Below are 20,188 nucleotides of genomic sequence, written 5' to 3'. Positions count from 1 at the left end.
GGATGAAATATATATGACAAAAACTTCAGAAAGAAAGGAAGTGAAAAAGACTCCATTTACCTTTGTTCCTGGCAGCCCGGGTAAGCCTGGTTCTCCTTGAGGACCAATGAAACCTGGTTCTCCCTTAAAAAAAGATGGAATATGAGATCATTATTCATCTGATGGTAAATAAAGTCCAACTGATTTCATTCCACCGAGCTTTCACTCCCTTGATTGTATACAGCTTTCTTGTTGAAATTCCTGTACCAACTACAATCAGAATTGATTTTGATGAGTGAAAATTCTTTGAGCAAAATTCTGGAGAGGCTTTAGAAAGTAAAAGTGACAAAGAAACCAGATAAATGGCTTTGCAATTTTGCTTTTCTGCTGCCTAGTGTTTCTTATTATATACCAAATTAAGATCCACCCTACCCTCCTGGAATCCTGCCCTGGAGTCACCTCCTCCCCTGGCATGTGAACCTGATTTACTGACTCATCCAATGAACAGAATATGGCAGAAGTAGTGGAACATCCCTCTGAAGACTGAGTCCAAATAGGCAGTGGCTTCCATCTGGGGGCCCTTCCTTGTTGTCTCTCTCTTGGGTCCCCAACTATGGGGAGAATAGCCACCCTGCCAAGAGCAGCCCTGTAAAGAGGCCTGTGTCTTGAAGACCAAGGCTGCCGGCAGCCACATGTATGAATTGGGGAAGGATGCGCCATCCCGGGAGCATCCTCAGGTGAGACCACAGACCCATTTGGCAGCTCGATTGCATCCTCATGGGGGACATGGAGGCAGAGACATCTAGTCGTTGCATTCAAATTCCTGTTCTTACAAAAATTAATATTTGTTGTTTTAAACCATTCAAAACTTGGGAGTTATGTCATAGACAGCAATGTGACTTCAGAAGACAGGAATATTCAACATGGGAAGGAAAAAAGTCTCTCCTTACCACATCTCCATAACCTCATCTCTGCCACCTGGAGGAAACCCAAGGGACATTTAATAAAAAGCTACTGGTCTTGCTTTTGGTTGCTGCAGAGAGCTCTTAAAACCCTGAGCATTTCCTCAGTGTTAAGAATGACAGGGGCATTTCCTGTTACTGGTGACAAGGTGCTTTCATACATATCTGAGTTTATGCTAATGAGGTGACTCTTGATGGACCCCTAGGTAGTTTTGGGGTAGGTACTGTTGCCACAGAACCACCTGTGTGGTAAGAAGGTTGGAACGCTCAGCCCTTCCCATCTCTCACCATCTCACCGGGAGAGAGGTTGAGGATCAACCTCAGGCACCATAACCAATGATTTCATTAATCAGACCTATGGAAGGCACTCTCCATTGAAACCCATAAATAGTGGGGAGTGAGAGCTCTCAAGTTAGTGATGAAACACCACATTGGCAGGACAGCGCACCCCAACTACAGGGGGTAGTGACTCCTGTACTGGGACTTTTTCACCTCACCCCATAGTACCTCTGTATCTGGCTGCTGTTCCCTTTCATAATAGACTGCAGTAATGAGTATAGCATTTTCCTGAGCTCTGTGAATCGTTATAGCACATTTTCAAATCTGTGTGGTTATGGGAACCCTTGAATTTGTGGCCATGTCAGACAAAAGTAACCCCTAGGAAGCTGGGGAACCATTAATTGGGGCCTGAACTGAGGGCAGCCTTAGGGATGTGAGTCCTTATACCTGTGACATCTGATGCTGATCCTGGCTAGGATGGAAGTGGAGGGTAGGGAGGTGCAGGAGAATGAGCTAGAGAGCTGGTACTGCTCACATATGTGGTATCAGAAAAGACCCAAGACAAATGTTAATGTTTTCTCGCATATCCATGAAATTTGTTTTCTTGTTCACAATATGAGCTCAAATGTAAGAGTTTAACTTCCTAAAATCACTAATAAAATTTTAAAGTAAAAAAATGGAATGACTCCAATTTTATGTTGTTGTTTTTTAACCTCCCCATGATTTATTTCTGAGGCAATCGCTAACACTGTTTGATACTTTTGAATTTTTCTAAGACAGTGATGCTTTTTATGATACTTGGAGTGGAGCAGGAAGATATAAAGAGAGGTTTGACAAGAAGTGTTCCACTATCATCAAATATCTTTGAAACAAGTGAATTTTAAATATATATATATATATAAAACCTTGGAGATTGGATGGAGAACAAATCAACTTCATCACTCCAAAGTGTGTCAAACTGATATATAACACAAATGTATTTATCTAACTTAAGGGAAAAAAAAGGATAGAGGAGGGGAATCATAGGTTCCTTGTTTGTGAAATTTTTCATTCTACCTCTTCTCAGACCTTTCCATATAACGGGAAGGAGAATCTGAACAAATAATTGTTGATGGACCTCTTAATGGTTTAAAATGAAAATCAACTCTATTCAGATAAATATAGGAACTTATTTCATAAACCAACAAAATGATAAGTAATATATATTTATAGTCACATATTTCTCCCAATAAAATGATACATACCCGATACATAAATAGTTAATAATTCCTTTCAAAAAATCCTCCAACAAAGCTGTATTAAAGTCAGTGTGTATCATTAGTAAGGACTCACTGTCATGAAAATACAATACAAGTTAATTGGTTGCAAGTTTATAGGCAGACAAGGCTCTGGCATATCTTTAAATAGAAATAAAATGTTTAGCAAAGCAAATAGAAGCACACTTCAGTGGACTAAAATAAGAGAAAAAAGTGAATACATGTTGCATAATGTATTTCTTACTCAGGTTAGTATTTAGTTCATAAAAAGATGAAGCATGCAGTTTCATAACTCACAAATAAATGAGGATTGATTTGTGATCTCAGAGGTCCCCCCAAAGTGGGTTTAAAAAAAAAATAGAGCATCGATTAAAACCTCCTGAGTAAAAGTACAGAAAGTTCCTTTAAATGGAACATTCATGGTAAAAAGTATTTCAAGATACATTTGAAAATCACAAAACTTTAGCGCTCTTGATTTTAGAGACTTGGAGTATAATTAGTTATATTTTATCATGCCTCTCTAAGAAAGCACCTGCCATACTCCTACATTTATTTCTCATTTCAATTTATTCAAGGGGAAAACAGCATATTTCACCCTATAAGCTCACAGTTTTATGCTTATCTAATTCCTGACCTCTCAGTCCCTTTAAAGACATCATCTTTGTCCTCTCTACATCTTGGCAGGACGGGAGGAGAGGAAAGCTGGTCTCTTTGCTCTCTAAGCCTTCAAGACAGTTATCAGGATAAATGGACAGAACTCTGTCTATGTGGGTTCCTGAGCTGGCTGGGCTGTTGCTTACCTTCCTAAGCTGATACCAGGGGTTCTCGAAGTACCTTCTCACTCACCCTCCTTAGTGCACCAAAGAGGAAAAGCCCACTGATTTGGCTTCAGATTCCACACTGCACCTAACCTTTAAGAAACTACGACTTGTAGAGTTTGGGGTCACATCAAAGAAGAATACCCACAATTTTAGGCAAAGACTTAAAATAAACTCCCCTGTTCAATGACATATCTGTGTGAGCCTGGTTTTTCTTCATACACTGCAACTAAAACAACAAATTGCAACAGATTGGCAGCAGAAGCAGAGATGAGAATCCAGCTGCCGTCTATTAAACCAGACATTAAAGAGATTTGCAAAATAAATAAATAAATAAATATAACACTGGCACCCTCTTGCTCATTTTTTTTTTTTTTTTGTTTCGGAAAATTCAGTTATATTTCAAACAACATGTTATTTAATTAATTTGTAATGGGCTTTAGGAATTTCTTGGTTTTAATGTCTAATTCAGAAATGTCTATAGCATAAGCTACATAAACAGAAACTCTTTAATCCGAATTTTCAAATGTGTACAGGGGTCTTAAAACAAAATGTTTGAGAATTGTTGGTTCAAAGGTACTGAACTGAATTAAAGCCTGACTTTGAAAAATGGAATCCCGAGGTGCCAAATATAAAAGATTCTAGTATCATTAAGAGGTGGCTTAATCAAGACATCATTTGACAAAGCACTTAGGGCTGTCTCTAGAAAAAGCAAGTGAACAATAATGCTCCTTGTTCTTATCTTCCAGCTTGAAAAATGTTAGCTATCATTAGCAGTGGTAATAGCTAACAGCATCTTTGCTACTGACTGTGATAAATGAGGTAACTTTGCTTTGTTACAGCATATATGGGACCATATTCTCTACCTCTTCCTCTTAAGAAGTAACCCCAAATTTCTCATGTGAACATATCATTTTATGAGATGATCTTCATCTGCCATGACATTTAGGACTGAAAACCTAACAAGGTTTAAGATATACTGTAAAGGTAGAGAAGTGGTGGGTTTGCTAAGAATGAATTTACCTCGTTGATGGAAGGGGACAGAAAGGATGGTCATGGCTAATGAATTTACGTAATGAATTTTCAAAGGAGAAATGTAATCCTTTGAAAGAATCTTACCTCGTTGCCAAGGACCATTGTAGAGTTTAAAGTTTCTAGGATCTCCTAAAATGTCTAGGAGAACAGCTACAGTAACTACAGTTTTAAAAACATTTTAATGTGATTTTAACAAACAAGAAATTAGTTATTCAACTGTAGTACAGTTCTAATTAGCCAGGACAGAGGGTGAAGACTGACAAAGGAGTGGGCAGGAGAAAGTGACTGAATAGGATCTAAACATAAAATACTATTTTGGAAAATCATTTTTGCTGTAGTCAGACTACATGGATTGAGGTTACATCACTTTTTAGGGTAATAGCCAGGAAAAAATAACTAGCTATATTGGACTATCTACTGATTCTCAGAACTGTTTTTTGCATATTGAACTCAGCTGATCAATGGGATATAGGAGAGGGCAAAACTGAAAATTATTTGCACCCATTTGAAGTTACACAGTGGTGTGAAGATGCTGTAGAGGAAAACAGAACTGTAATGGAGTAAAGCTCTTAAATTACTTTTAGTGAAGGTACAGTTAAATCTAGACATGGTTTTTTTCATTTCAATTTATTTTACTGGTGCTTTTTTTTTTTAAATAACCAAATGGAGGAAAGGCAGAAGTTTTAGACATCTGATGGGTGTGGAACACTGGAGCACCAGTGAGTAGTATAAGAATAACTTAAGGACAACACTAATTACTTCAGAGTCACATTCATTTGTTATTCTCTCAAGTTCCAGATACATGGGTATGTATGAGGAATATATATATATTTCTCCCATTTCATATAGTCTAAATTTTCCTCCATCCATCTCTCTCTCTACTCACTTGCCACCTCAAGTGGGTTTTACTTTTGTTATCATTGAGGACAGGATACAGTCAATGAGGATTCCATTCATAATGGGTGCTGCTCATCATGTGGGCAAGGGAATCAAAGAGTGAAAGCAAATAATTGACAGATCTTAGAATGACATTGCTTACGGAGGTGGTACTTAATTACAGGGAAAAAGAAAAGTCAAAAGAAAGAAGTAAGGGCTAGTGCAGCAAAACAGAGATGGGGGAGTTGCGATGGAAAGGAACAAATATGTTAAAATTTTCTGTTCCTCTGACAAGACCAGAACAATTAAATCCAGGTTTAATTGGTTATTTTTGGTTTGGTTTTGTTTCATTTGCTCTGGTCCCGGAAACATTTGACTAGATCTACTCTTGGGACAAACACAGAAAAATATAAACATTATGGTGCCTAGCTCTTAAATATACAGCTGTGACTAAACCAGAGCCCTGAGATTAAAAAAAATATATACACATACCACTATTTATCAGAACCCTTAGTATGATCCAAAATCTTAACTGGTAAAATATAATTAAAAGCTGGCACTGTATTCTGCAACCCAAGCCACATGTTGACCAGTGATTAAATGTGTGTTCAAAAAAGACAAGGGCTAGGTGGGGACTGTTGGTATAGAGGACTACTGCATCACCAAATTCCAGAATTGATTTACTTTTCTGGTCTTTTCTTAGATACTACATCTGATTTCCTGAATTGTTTCATGTGTTTTATTCTTTATTCTTAACATCAACTAAGTAGCTCACCATCAATGAGTTAGAAAAAAACCCAGATCTCAGAAGCAACCAACAAACAAAAAAGCAAGAACAAACAAACAGATTAAAACAAAGGGGAAAAAAACCCCAGGTTTCAATACTAAAGCTGTGACATGTTTGCTTGTGTTGAGCTGGTATAAAAAGTGAATGATAGAGTAGCCATGGTTTTGGGAACTAAAATGGGGTTCAGATTTGGTGGAAGGAATACTATAAAGTCATGATAAAGCATAATAAAACTTAGCAGTACCCTGCAAGGAGCAGAGCAAGCAGCCTGACCTGAATATCTGACAAGGTTGCTAATTAGAAGGCAATCCTCAAACAACCAGACAGGCAAGATGCAGAGGCCAGTCCATGGGAAACAGCCATGCCAAGCCCAAGGCACCCCTGCACATGACCCATTTTTGGGAAGGACAAAGGCACTCACATTGCTCTTTCCAACTATAGCTAACCATTTCAGCAGCTACAATGGCCATCTTGTAATATTGAGAATCTAGTACTGTTACATACACTTGTACTTAATACTAATTATCGAGGTTTCAATGACAGTGACAGTAACTGATCCATTCCATATTTGAAAAATTACCCTGTTTTTGCACCATAAAGTTCCCTGTTGATTAGTGTGTCAGCATTAGAGTTCTTTGTCTCCTCTCTCTCCTACCTTGGCAATATGTACACTACAAGGAGTGTGTAAAAATGAGTCAATTGTAAGATTTAGCCAACTACGAGAAATGAGTACACTATAAGAAGATGTAGCTGTAGGAAGGTGGGGTCTATTCACTGCATAAGATCAAGAAACGTTACCACAAAAGGTAAGGCTTTTGGCTAAAGCCACTCTTGCTCAGTTCATTTACTATTAAACAGCCTATTGAAATAGCATAAATTCTATGTCTTCTGGTCAAAAAAATCCCCCAACAATGCAAACAATTACTGTCTTTACCAACCGAAAGAACAACAAAAAAGGCAACAAGAAAAAGTGTAGGGAAAGCTCAGGAATTACTTAAGAACATGACCTCTCTGAAGTCTGAGAGTAATTAAAGGCTGAGAATTCCTTATTAAAATCTGCATTGGTCTTTCTTCAACAGCACATTTAATATAAAGCAGGAAAGTATTTCAGATGACCTTACTTTATCTCCTAAATGTCTATTGGGACAGTACACTTAACACTCTTGTCAAATTTACATAAAGGATGTCCTTCATAGAGATGAGACTAGTCGGCAAATACTTAGATGGCATTACTAGTCAAGGGGAAAAAGGAAGAGATATTTCTTCATACAGAAATGACTCACCAGGTGTTTCCCTATAAACTTCCAGAACTTACCATCTGTTAAATGGAATGGTGGCCAGAATGTCCTAACTGATTAACTCTTGCCTATAGAAAAATCTCTGGTTTTTCATTTATTTCCATTTGTTTTATTTTTACAAGTCATTATCAATTAAAGGAGTAGAATATATTATTTTTTTAACCTGTCTGAAACCCTTCTATAATACCATCTTAAACCAAGTCATATTTTCCATATTTATTACCCCCAAGCAGATCCAATTTTCATATTGCCCAAAAAATAGTACGACAGGGCTTGAAAAATATGTGGTGATTTGCCTGGGTGCTAAAAGTATCACCAATAATTTTGATGAATGTGTCTTGACACTGAATGCATTAGCCATACACTGTTGTTTCTTGCTTAAGGCTAATTAGAATTCAAGCCAGCATGATACCTGCTTTTGAGGATTACAGCAAGAACATTTGTTGTAATAAGAACCTCCAGGCAGCCAGTTTTGGTAATGATTGATTTGTAAAATTATTGAGGGGAAAAAAAAGAACGAGAAAGTAAAGTCTGTCCCAAAAAACACTTATTTCCCTTAAGGATCAAATTCGAGTGTAAATTAAAACATCTTGGTGATTATGATGAAAATGAACTACAATAGCAGGTTTATTTGAAACTCACAAAACACACCTTTTGGATTTTTTCCCCCTCACATGATTACCTCATGAAAGCAATTTGGGGGTGTTTATTGAAGGTTTCTTTATGACTGCTAAAAATCCTCTTTTTTCTGTTTGTATGAGTCTCCTAATTAGACTCTTAAATTACGCAACTGCTCAGACGTACTTTGGACAAGAGGAAATAATTATAAGTGACAAAAACAATATTGTTCATTTAACGAGTATTTCTTTTTGGAATTCATTTCACAATATATGTTACTTCCCAAAACTTTCCTCTGCTGTTTTTAAATTGTGATTTAATATTTATGAAGGACTCTCATCTCCAGTGGATGTGGAAGGTCAGTTTCTATAAGGTTACTAAACACCATTCTTAATCCTAAGAATACCAAAGTCCATGTTTCTCTGCCTGTACAAATTAGTTTTTATATGATTCAGTGTCAAGGATGATTTCATGTGAGCTATAAGGAATTAGTTACCGTCTCATACCCTCGCCATCCTCAAGTTCTTGATTTGAATGTCAAATTTTCACTATTGTGAAGCCAGAGGAAAAATATCAAGCTTTAAGGGAATATAGACTATACGAATTTAAGGGAAGATAGACTATACCCAAAGAAATTTGGGTGCAAATGATATTTTCACAATGGTTTCTATTGTATATGTCCCTACTGTATACAATTTTGCGTTATGGAACAATAGCATTAAATAATGGGAATAAATTAAAAAATGAAAAGATGGATAAGCTAATTTTTTTTTATATAGATGCATGTTTTTACTTATTTATTTATTTGTTTGTTTGTTTTGTTTATACATGCACTGGGTACAGTCAGAAGCGCGGGAGGGTGAGAGAATTCACCAGAGCCAGAGCGGGGAGCAGAGCAGGCAGAAGGACCGAAGTACACTGCTGAGGGGAGCAGCGGGCGGCAGGAGAGGTCTGCGCACCATGTGGGACCCTCCTCCGGTGGCCGGGGAGCAGCCGGGGATCGAACCGGCGCCACAGAGGCTGCGGGCAGCTTCGCAACCCAGCGCTCAACCGCTGCGCCACCGGGGAGGCCCGGATAAGCTAATTTTTAAGGGAAAATTGCTTGGTATACGCACAGAAAATAGCACAGAAGAATAGATGTTGTAAGTATGAGCTATTTTAACTTTCTTCCTTCTTTATCCCCCATTTATTCAACAGCTATACTTATAGTTATTGTTCATTCACTTTTTGAATAAGAGCAGATAAACTGAAAATCCATATTTGTAAAAAAAAAAAATCAACACTGTGAGGAACTGAGAATTTGCATCATAACTGGTCAAGTTTCCCCTCTCTTTTCCTGTGATCAGTGTTGGGGAGATGAATTTCAACAAAACCACATGTAGTGCCCAGAACACCGTATTCTCTCTTCCTTTGTTCCTGGATTAGGGTCTATGAAAGGGGAGTGGGGGAAGAGTGTGATGTTGTGTTTCAAGAGAAAGGAGTTTACCTTCCTGGGCTTAAAGGTAACATTCCCCATCACTGCAAAAGAGTTTTCTGAATTTATACCTATTAACCTATAAAGTATAATTGACTTAAAGTCTATACTCAAGGAAGGAAACTGTAGATGAGTGTGTCACCAATGTTTCCAATATTCTGAGCCACTCCAAGAGAATGAAGTTACAATAGCTCAAGTTTATAGAGCATCTGGTGGATGCTTGGCAATATTTTAGGAGCTGCACGTACATTAACTCAGTGACTCCTCACAGTTTCCATTTTGTAAGCAGGCTGAAGCACAGAGAGGTTATGTATCTTGCCCAAGGTCATACCAGATCTGCATACTGGTGGCCCGGTTCTCATATCAGGGCTCCTGGTGACCACTCTATTGGTCAATTACTAGGGTAATCTAATCATGAAAGGCATAAGTACCCTCATTATATGTTTCAAAATAAGTGTGAGGGAAAACATTTTTTTCAAAGAACTTTGAGTCTTACTCTCACAGGTTATATCAGAAAAGCTAGTTACAGTAAGTTTTCCCCATTAAAAATATATTTGAAAACTTGTTTATAAAAATAATTTTTTGAGCTCAAATGTGATTCCAGAAGATCAACGTCTGCATGCTACACTGTGCATAATTTAATTTTCCCAGTTGAACATCTTGACGCTATATGAACCATGAATGCATGAAATAGGAATTCCAAATGTCTTCCACATGGTGAGAGACTTTCAAATACTTGTGCAGAAGCTCAAGGGCAGTTTGAAATTAAGTTATGCCTGCTCTCGGTGACTCTTATTCTGTATGCCTAAGGCATTAGCACTTCTCTCTGGTGGGACCTTGAGGTGGTAGATGGATGAGTCTGCTGTCTGTATTTAGGTGCTTTGCTCATTTCCTGAGAGCTGTGTGGAAGGCATTTGGATCCTCATTCTCTGAGAGCAACAGGTGGTGAATCAAAGTGCCCCTGGTATGTCATGGCTTGTTTCCTCAATGTCTTGGGAATAAAGGATGGCATTGCATGCCCTCTGTCCCACTGGCAGATAAAAAGAAGATGAATAGCAAAGTATAAACAAACACATGAGTCTAGGAAGATTCTGACTAATGTTCTTGCTACCACACACTCTAAATCCTTCCTTGGTGGTTTCATCTTTCAGATATTGTTATTCAAACTATGAAATAAGGGTTAAATGTCCTGTGGTTATGCAAGATGTATTAAGGGGATAAAGGACATCTCAGGTTAATGAAGCTAGCTCATAAAACTATAAACTTTTAACTCCAAGTTGGTAAATATCCAGGAACCACAAAAGGCTGTGATGTCCTTAAACTATCTCCTTTACAAGTTACTTCTTTATGATAAGCACCTACTGCATGATAAAGCAAGTAAATCACTTGCTTTGTGGGTTAGGAAGAGAAGAAACTTATGAAACTACAAACAGAAGTTGTCATTTAAATGGAACTCTGGCTACTTGCAATTGATAATTACCTAGAAAAGTATGTCTCATGAAGATTTTTTGTTGTTTGATAGTTTCTTGTCACTATAGTCACTAGTCAGGTTCAGAAAACAAAGGGAACTATCAGTTACATGACCTCAATAGATATGTCTGGCAATTTCCTATGACCAGAGGAATAAAAGCATTTGTTGGAGGTGGCAAACCACCAACCTCTTTCCCAGCCTGGAAAAATTCGATAAACAGATGACTAGGGAAATGCCGTGGGGTGTTTTTCAAGGTGGAAGACATAATTTCAAGCCAAGGTAAGGGTAGCAAACAGGAGTAATTGGGATTGTTTTATTTGTTTTGAAGAGAAAAAAACCTATTCCTTTCAGCCTTATGTGTACATCTCACCCACTCAGAAAGGACGGCTGGATCTGGACACAGCTGAGGTTCCTGGCCTGCACCGACCTGTGAGCATGACCTGGCCAAGGTGCTGCCCTCCCTTCCTAGTCCTCCCTTACTATAAAGCTGCCAGGTTCCTCTTAATTCATGCAAACTTTGCTTTTCATATCTTTGTTTTTAAAAAGGTATGATGATTTCCCAATATTTGTAAAAAGAAAAACTTTTTAATTAACTCTATAATACGAAATCACAGATTGTTTTATGAAGTTATTTTTGCTTAATAGCAAATGATGAGGAAATGACTGTTTTTCCTTTCCCCTCTGCCTCCCCCAACACTTGGTGTTTCTGTTCTGTAGTCAGCTATCAAGGGTTAGTTTTCAGCTTTCCTTTATCTCACTATTAATTAGTTACTTTATATTCCATTTAGTTACTTTTTATCCCAGATAAGTCTGACTTATCTGACTTATTACTTTGGAAACAACCTAACTGCCCCAGAACAAATGAGAGGATCAAGCAGATATGGTATAAGTATACAACAGAATACTACTGAGCAATGAAAAAAGACAAACTCGAGCCATTTGTGTCAACATGGACAGAGCTTAAAAGGATGATGCTAAGTGGAGTAAGTCAGAGCAATTATTTTTGAACTAAAGAAGTAAAAGACTTCTATTTCAAAGACATAACTGCATTTCTAGGATATTAATCTGGAGGCATCAAATAAAAAGCCCAAGCCCAAATTTCTGAGTGCCAATCTTGAAGAAATACCAAATATACTCAAAACATGCCTGCTAATTATGCCAGATGTACTGATAAAATATTACACATGATACCACATGATTGTCTGTGAACTCAATAACTTAATACACTCCAAATCATATTGTTTCGTATTACGTGCTTGAAACGCAACCTTTAACTCAACAGTATACAACCCTCATGCAGAAACTAGGAATGTTAATTTTAGAATGTTCATAGGCAAATTGGAGGTGGGTTCAAAGCTGTGTAAGATGGGAACAGAATAATGAAAAATCTACTTGAATTATGTAGCTTCTCGAGCATACACTTCTAGGGCTAAGAGGAAAAGATTAAAATAAGAAGGTGATTTTAAAGGAAGGAATACAGCTAAGTCAGAAGAACTTTTAACATGTTAGTTACCATGTGAAAATTTTTAAACTTAAAAAAATTTTCTTACCATTTTTAGATGGTTTTAAAACAATGTTTTCAAATGAGGCTTTACACAAGTATTTTCCAAAGATAGATTTAAAAGTTTATGGGAAAAGTAGATGGGTCAAATATTTTAGTCATATGATTTGTACTTCGCAGTGCGAATTATTGACAGGAAGGGGAAGCACAAGGCATTTTAGAGGGATTATTATAGTGAGTGAATCACAAAAACAGCTGCCTGAATGTTAGATTTATGGGGATGTTAAGGCCCTCATTGTGGTCAAAATCTGATAAGATCTTGAGAATAAAATTAAAACGTGAAGGTAGACATTCTAGACTTTAGAGAGTTTCTACGACTTCAAATAAAATGGCACTTCACTAACTTAAGGGGTATTATAGGTTAAATTGCAGAATATATAGCTCATACAGCAGTGCAAACTGGCAATGTCTGTGCTTCATTTCTACGTAAAATAATTTAATTGGTTGAGATGGTTGAGATGGTTAAAGAATAGCACTGTGTTCCTACTTTTCATTCACACCCCCAATATTCCTCCAATTTTTGTGATGATCACAAGTACATTTCTATGAAGCTAAGGATTTCAGCAAAGTATTTACCTTTATCCCTGGAAGTCCAGGCAGCCCAGGAAGCCCGGGTTCACCCTACATAGGAAAATCACACAGCATTATAGAACAAAACCCGTCCAGTCACAGGAGCTTAGAAGAGCACGGCAGGTTCTCCCAGCGGGATGCTGACTGCACATATACGGACACTGTCCAGTTTCAAGAAGGTTGGTGAGATTACCCAGTTCAGTCAACTCTTGATTCAGGGATTGGCTGACCATTCTGCAGAATTTTCAGGCTCCTTCTACCCCCTGTCAGTCCACTGCCCATTGACATTTCTGCCAGAAGGCAAGAAAGAGCAGTAAAAGGAGAAAGGACTCCTACATTCATTACTCCCTGGCTAATGATTTTAGGGAGAGGCTGAAGGTCTTTGGTGAAATAAGGATTATGCAGGTATCTGAGCAAAGCATCCTGGTCCGGTGCTCTCTTACCTCAGATAATCAAGAGTTGGCTGTGTGAACAGATGGTCACATCAAAACAATATACATTAAAAGTCTTGCTCACTTAAAAGCATAGACAGATTTCCTTTCCATTCCTGAATGATGAGAAGATAAATGCATGGTGAAGATTATACTTCCCTGCAGTCCGTATTTGTGACAATTGCTGAGTAGGGCTAATGGAACTGCGCAGCTGTTGCTGAATGCAGGTTTGAGATTAAGTGGTACATTTTGGGTGAGTGCACTGGAGTCAAGCTAAGTCTCTTTTTTACAGAATTGTCTACATTATTTTAAGTACAAAGTCTAGTAACAAGAGGTTACATTGCTTAGACAATCTCCTGGATTCCACTAAAGTAGCATAACAGAATAGCTGGAGAAAATGCAAGTCCATTCTGTATGGGCTTGAGATGACTGTTATTTGTAGCGATAACTTTGGGAGGTCACAGCATTTTGTGATGGTTGGTCAGCAGGACAACAACTATATTAAAAGGAAAAGGGTACAGCATCATCTAAATGCTTTAACAATATCCCTGCCGAGGACAATCTACTAAGTACGACCAGACATTTAATCTTTAATGTTAGTACGTTGAAATTATGAGGAGGCATAATTTGCTCTGGGGTTATCATAAAATGCCTTCAGATACTGTTTGTTCAGCTACATGGTTTGACAAAGGACAACAGTTTTCAAGGTGGTTTAGATGAAAGATACTTCAGGAATGCAAACGAAAAACAACTCTGAAACCATCTAAATGAAAGTTTGCACTGTGAACCATAAGACTAAGATAAGATCAAGTCAGAGAAGGATAATTATTAAAAATTTGATATTCCATTCAAAGAACACTTGTGGGCATATATTAAACTTTACATAGATACATACTATGTTTGATTTTCTTTTTCTTTCCTTTTTTGCACTTCGGTAGATAAATTTAAAAAGATCCAGTGAAATGGGCTTTCACCCTTATTTTAATGAAGACTCTGTTACTTTTTTTAAAAAAGTATACAGTCGCTGAAAGCACAGTAAATTTCTGTGGAGCAGACAAGTAATAAAAGGAAACTTATTGGTGACAAAGCTATAGTTTATATTGTTAACAAAAAGTTGCCCTCAAACTCATGACATGTAGAAAGAACTATGTAGGTCAGAACACTCTTTCCCAGTAGCAATTATCCACACCCTTCCCTCCCACCAATTTAAAAGGATTGCATGACTATCTTAAAGAAAGATATTTATATATGCCTGTTTTCTAACAATGAAGACGCCTGAGAGGTTGTGGAGTATTTTGTAATTGTTGATTGAATACTACAGAGATTTTCAGCATTGACCTGTTCCTTATACCCTGTGTGCATGTGTGCGTATGTAAATACGTTATCAATGTACTTTTTAATGAAGTTATTTCAGGAATTCATAGTTTAGTGTCTTGGATTTTTAAAAACTTAAACTTTATGAATTTATGTTTACTTAAAAGTTGAGATATGAAAGATTATAAAATATTTCATGTTATCCTTTGTGGAACATCTCTTATTAGTTTCAGAACACATTTCTTCCTATAGAAATTCTCTATCTTTATACCATGAAGACTTAGCTGTCAATTAAGAGGGAGTTTTTTCATTAACTACTCCCTTCTTGCCAATTCCTTGGCTCAGGAACTCCTGAGTTGAATTTTTGGGTCTATACAGCCCAATGTCAAATTTGAATCATAATTAAGAATTGGTTTGTTATTCTACCTCAAGGATACTTGTCCAAGTAGATAAAAGCTTCCACAAATACATCACACTTCTGGTTGTCTGTTTTCTTTCCTTTTCACTGTTTACTCTCCATTAGAAATGACCCTTGTCTGCTGTCAAAGGCAGGAGTCCACTTGTACCCATATCCCTGTGGCCATCTAACCCTGAACTTTCAGAAACAGTTCAACTGTGACCATCCCTTCCAATGGGGATCAAGAATTCTTACTCCTTTAAAATTAAAGAGTACATTTTTCAAAGATGTGGAGACCTGAGGAAGGGAAGAACTATGCCATGAAACTCATCACTTAGTTTATAAATCCACACACTTCACACAAACATACACACACTCACACACACACACACACTAACTCACATCTCAACCACACACTCAGCTGTGAGCCTACAAGAAACCCCACTAGAATGAAATCATTCCTCCACTCTGAATGCTCCTCTAACTAACTTTCATACTGGAAAACACCAGACAGTGGAAAGGAAATTGGTAGGTTTTTCTTTCTCTTCTCACATGCTCTGCTTTCATGAGTTTGTGACTAGCACAGGAGCTTAAGTACCAATTAATCTGCAATTGTGAGAAAAATGCCAAGGAAGATCTCCATTCTGTACTCAGTTCTGTTTGTCATGTTCTAACCTAAGTAAGCAGCAAGTGGGGAACTACCCTACTTTTGGGGTAAATACTGCAAATCCAGATATTAGACAAAGGAAGTCATAAATATTGTAGGAAATTAAGATTGCATCAAAGGGTAGAATCTGGCCTAAATATTAATGAAGAAGATGTTCATTTCAGGGCACATATTCTTTCAGACAGGTTGTAAACTTTTAATGACTCCACCCTCCTCTCAATATAATTCAAAACAGATTCCTAATGAAAATACAAAGGAAATTCAGTTTTCCATATGTAAACCTATAAATTTCCCGAAATGAATCTAAACTGTGTTTCTAAATAATCATGTAAGGCAATGATTTACTAAGCAATTGAAAATCAATTTGGATCTTCCACTCTGAAAACAGTGGAACCTATATGAGGTTATAGCAGATTTGTTTTGTTTTGTTTTAAAGGATAGAACAGTCTTGGAGACATTTCTTTTAGCATATTGCAGATTTGGAGAGCAGTTTAAATTTTGTCCTTATTTTTTATAGAGTAAGGGACCTAAAATCAGATCATCTGAGAAGATTTGTTGCTCTTTTCTAACCAAAGCAGACCCAGCATCACTAACTTCAAAGTTCTTACATAAAGAATCAGTAGGAAAGCAGAAATCTAATAACAAAGCTTGCAGAATTTTCTGGAATCTTTGAAAAGTTTCATCTTCACCTGAAATTGGACCTGATTCTTAAGTTCAAGACAAAAAACTATTTTTAAATTAGAGCAACTTTGAAAGTCTTTCTTAAAAGTGACTGTGATCCCCAGGGTTTCAAACAAAGGAATGATTCTCTCAATGCCTTCAAGCATGTAGGAATATTAGGTTATGATGTCTTGAAGCTCCAATCTACTACAGTGGGGTTTATTATCTTTTTCTTTATGCTAATGAGATAAACTCCATCTTTCTACTCATATATTTTTCCAAGACACCAGCTATAGCTAGACAAAGGCAGGGTTATGATCTTAAGAGATGTAACCTACTATGGAGTTCAGATTTTGTTGTTAGCCACACTATTTCCGTTATCTAAAATCTTATCACACTGGGCATTAATATCAGATGTTCAGACAATGAAAGTCTAAGAGTGGCTCCCTGTCTCTTATTCAAATGAGAATATGACTCTAAATGTAGTCACTGCAAATTCTCTAATTTATCAATGAAGCACAAATAATAAAAAAAAATCAGTATACACATCCACAGATGGGTTAAAGTGGTTAGTATCTCTAATTGGTAGCTGAGTTATTAACAAGTGTCTTTGTATAATCTAATGAATTGACTGCACGGGTAGATGTGATTCACATAAAAAATTATCTGTAGGAAAGTATTTGCAATGAAAGGAAAAGGAAAATAATTGTCAAGGCACTGCCCGTCCCTTGCTATTGAGTCAGTTTTGTAAGTATTCATTACTTCTCAGGAAAGACAGGGACATGCAGAGCTCCTGTAAACATGCCAATACCCCTGTCCTGACCGTGCATCCCAGTGGGGCCTTGTTAGTCTCAGACAGCTGAGCACAGGCAGACTTCAGGTCAAAAAGTGCCCGTTACATGAACAAGGTCTATTTTCACATTTTGCTGTGGTCCGAACCAACCCCTTTAAAATGCAAAATAATCAGTAACGCCACATGCAAAGCACCATTTTTACAATCATCGTTTTCATATTGTACCATGGACAACAGATATATAATAATGAACATGAGACAGTACAAGGAACACACAGAATGGAGAGATTACCTTTTGCCCTGGACGACCAGATTCTCCGGGTTCTCCCTGACCAAAGAAAACCAGCGATGAAAAGCATATTCTTGCAAGAATTTCCCAAAACACTTCAGCCTCTGGACATGTTCACAGAGAAGGCCTAGAGTCCTTCTTGGTCACTTGCTCCATTCACTGTTTTCTGTTACTCTGCCTCTCATGAGACAGAGGAAAACCTGTGGCTGTGAATGCACCTAAAGCTCACTTACAAATCCTCATTCCCATAAAAATCAGTCAGAGAGAGAAAAGAGGGTGAGATCGCTTATCTAGTTTTTATCAGATTCTGGCCGAGGTTCCCTGTTATGGTTGGAAATCGATTATAGCGGGAGATTTAGGAACAGAGCCAGAACCATCAACATGGGTAAAAGGGAAAGCAAAGCAGAGGTTACAAAAATCAGAAGCTTAACTCCTGGGGACAAGCACTTGCAAAGGTATAGTTACCTTAATTCCAGCAGCAGATGATCCAGGGTCACCCTAAAAGGAAACCCATGAGATTATTCCACATGTTACAGGAATAGGAAGCATGCATCCTCAGTCATTACCCACAGGGGCTTTCAGGGGAAACCAGGACTACTGGGTCTGACTGTGCCTGTATCTGCTAAAGTGTCATCTATTTCCAAGACAGTGTACTTCCAAAAACCGAGGGTTTCCTCTGAGTACAAAACACGTAAGAATTACATTCCTTGAGAGAAACAGAAACACATAAATATGGTTCTCCTTCCTTGATACAGAGCTAACACTATATTCTAAAGCACTCAATTACAATCTTGGGATTTAGGATTGTGATCATCTTTCTCTCTGGAATTTATTAATGCCCCTGACTGTCATTTTCTGGGAGTTGCCTGACCCTGGAGGTCTTTAGAAATTCAGCATTCAACAGATGAAGTCAAAGGTTAATGAGGTCGAGCTGGAAGAAGCCACGTAGCAAGTGAGCTTGCCTTCCTCTGGAAGCGCGGTCAAACTGCCAGCCCCACGATTTTCTAGCTTTACACTTATTTCGTTGTGAAGCAGTCACCAGAAAGTCACAGGGTGATGGATGACTTGTGGGTGACAGAAATGCATGTCCAATTGGAGGGAAAATCCTGAGATAAAATCCAGTTTTCTAAAAGGCACTGCCTTCCATCTGGGTCCCTAGGACATGACCTCACTTCTAAGGTGAACATGTTATAAAAAAAGCAGATAGCGACTACTGGAAATAAGTATGCAGGAGAGCTGGGGGTGTTGATGATTTCTGAAATGTTGCAGACAAGGCCAGAGATTTTCAAGCTGCTCTAATCCTCCTTCCCGTGAACATGCTACAGTGAACATAAAGGGAGAAAACAGTCATCTGAGTTGGACCAGAGGATAGAAACAGCTTCAGGACAAGGTACAGTGAGTTTCATGCCTGTGGGAGTCTTTGAATATATTTCCTCTTTCTAGATTTAGGGAGAAACTCATCAATCTCTTTTAGAGATGAAGATAAGGCCCCTATACATGGAACCTTGTCCTTCCCTCAAGTCCTTTCCTCCCTCCCATGCTGGCACCTTCTCTACCTTCAGCATTGCCTCAAAGAAGCCATCACCCACCGTCCTAGACACAGGTCCACAGCCTACTCCCCTCCTGGGCAGCTCTGTTGGTGTCCCTCACTGCTTGCATTATAACCACATGTTGTGTCATGGTCTGTCCTTCCAATGGACAATCAGCCACATGCAGGCAGGTGGCCAGTCTGCTCTTCATGCCTGTCCCTTAGTCTAAGCTTGATGCATAAAGATGGGCAAATTTCAAAAAGGATGTCTTAAGTACGTCAGCAGTCAAGGAGCAAATTAAAAAGAAACCTTTAAGAAGAAAAATAAATTTAGGACAAGGAAATAATAAATTAGCTTAGGAGGAAACATACATGTGAGTTTCATTGACATCTGTAATTGCTATCATGCAAGGAAAAGGGAAAACACAAAGAAACATAAGGACAAAGACCCAAATTCTGTCTTAGTGAAGAGTGATACTTATTTCTCTACTCAGTTATTAACATTCAACTACGTTCCAACAGGAAGGGAAATAAATGTGGCTAATAAAATAATACTTATTTCTGTTCTACCAAATCAGGTCTGAAACCCAATGAATCAGGTTTGCAATAGTTTGCACAATAAGACCTTTGTACTCATAAAAGCAATTTTGACTTTGCTAAGTCCTTTCTTTCGTCTCATTCATACCTCACAAAACTCCCAGGAGATAAGGCAGATATTACTGTTCTCCTTTAATAGATGAGGAAATTGAAGCAACTAGAGGTTAAGTGAATTTTGGACTTCCTAAATTCTATTGCTATGTTGTTTTTTTTTAAATTATTAGAACAAGAATTATTGGCTTACTTCATTTGACAGCAGGGCACAGAAGCTGTAGCAATCTTATAAATAAAAAGAAGTGGCTGGCATTGACCATAGTTACAAAGATTTCTTACTTTCAGGTTTAAATGGAAAGTGACTCGATAATCCACTAATGAGAATAAGGACTAAAGTCAGTTCTCAGAGAAAGTGGATGGGAAGAAAAGGACAGTTTCTTGAAAGGATGATTTATTAGTGGAAAACAGAAGTTTCATGTGATGGACAACTAAGAGTGATTGTTTAATTCTCTTTTCAAAAACTTACAGAACTGT

The 20,188-nt window shown here is 37.8% G+C and overlaps 1 protein-coding gene across 1 annotated transcript in view; it reads right to left on the bottom strand.

The window, feature by feature from the left end:
• Positions 1-20,188, bottom strand: part of COL25A1 (collagen type XXV alpha 1 chain) — a 358,553-nt gene that overhangs the window by 44,510 nt on the left and 293,855 nt on the right. The window contains exons 16-19 of the mRNA XM_054694567.1: positions 18,001-18,033; positions 17,539-17,574; positions 12,991-13,035; positions 61-123 (exon numbers count right to left, since the gene is read on the bottom strand). Of these exons, the coding sequence (XP_054550542.1) occupies positions 61-123; positions 12,991-13,035; positions 17,539-17,574; positions 18,001-18,033 (177 nt within the window). The remainder of the gene's footprint in view (positions 1-60; positions 124-12,990; positions 13,036-17,538; positions 17,575-18,000; positions 18,034-20,188) is intronic.

Source organism: Talpa occidentalis, unplaced genomic scaffold, assembly GCF_014898055.3.
Source record: "Talpa occidentalis isolate TD23 unplaced genomic scaffold, MPIMG_talOcc4v2.1 talOcc4.13, whole genome shotgun sequence".
NCBI classification, from domain to species: Eukaryota; Metazoa; Chordata; class Mammalia; order Eulipotyphla; family Talpidae; genus Talpa; species Talpa occidentalis.
This window is presented reverse-complemented; position numbering and strand designations above follow the sequence as displayed.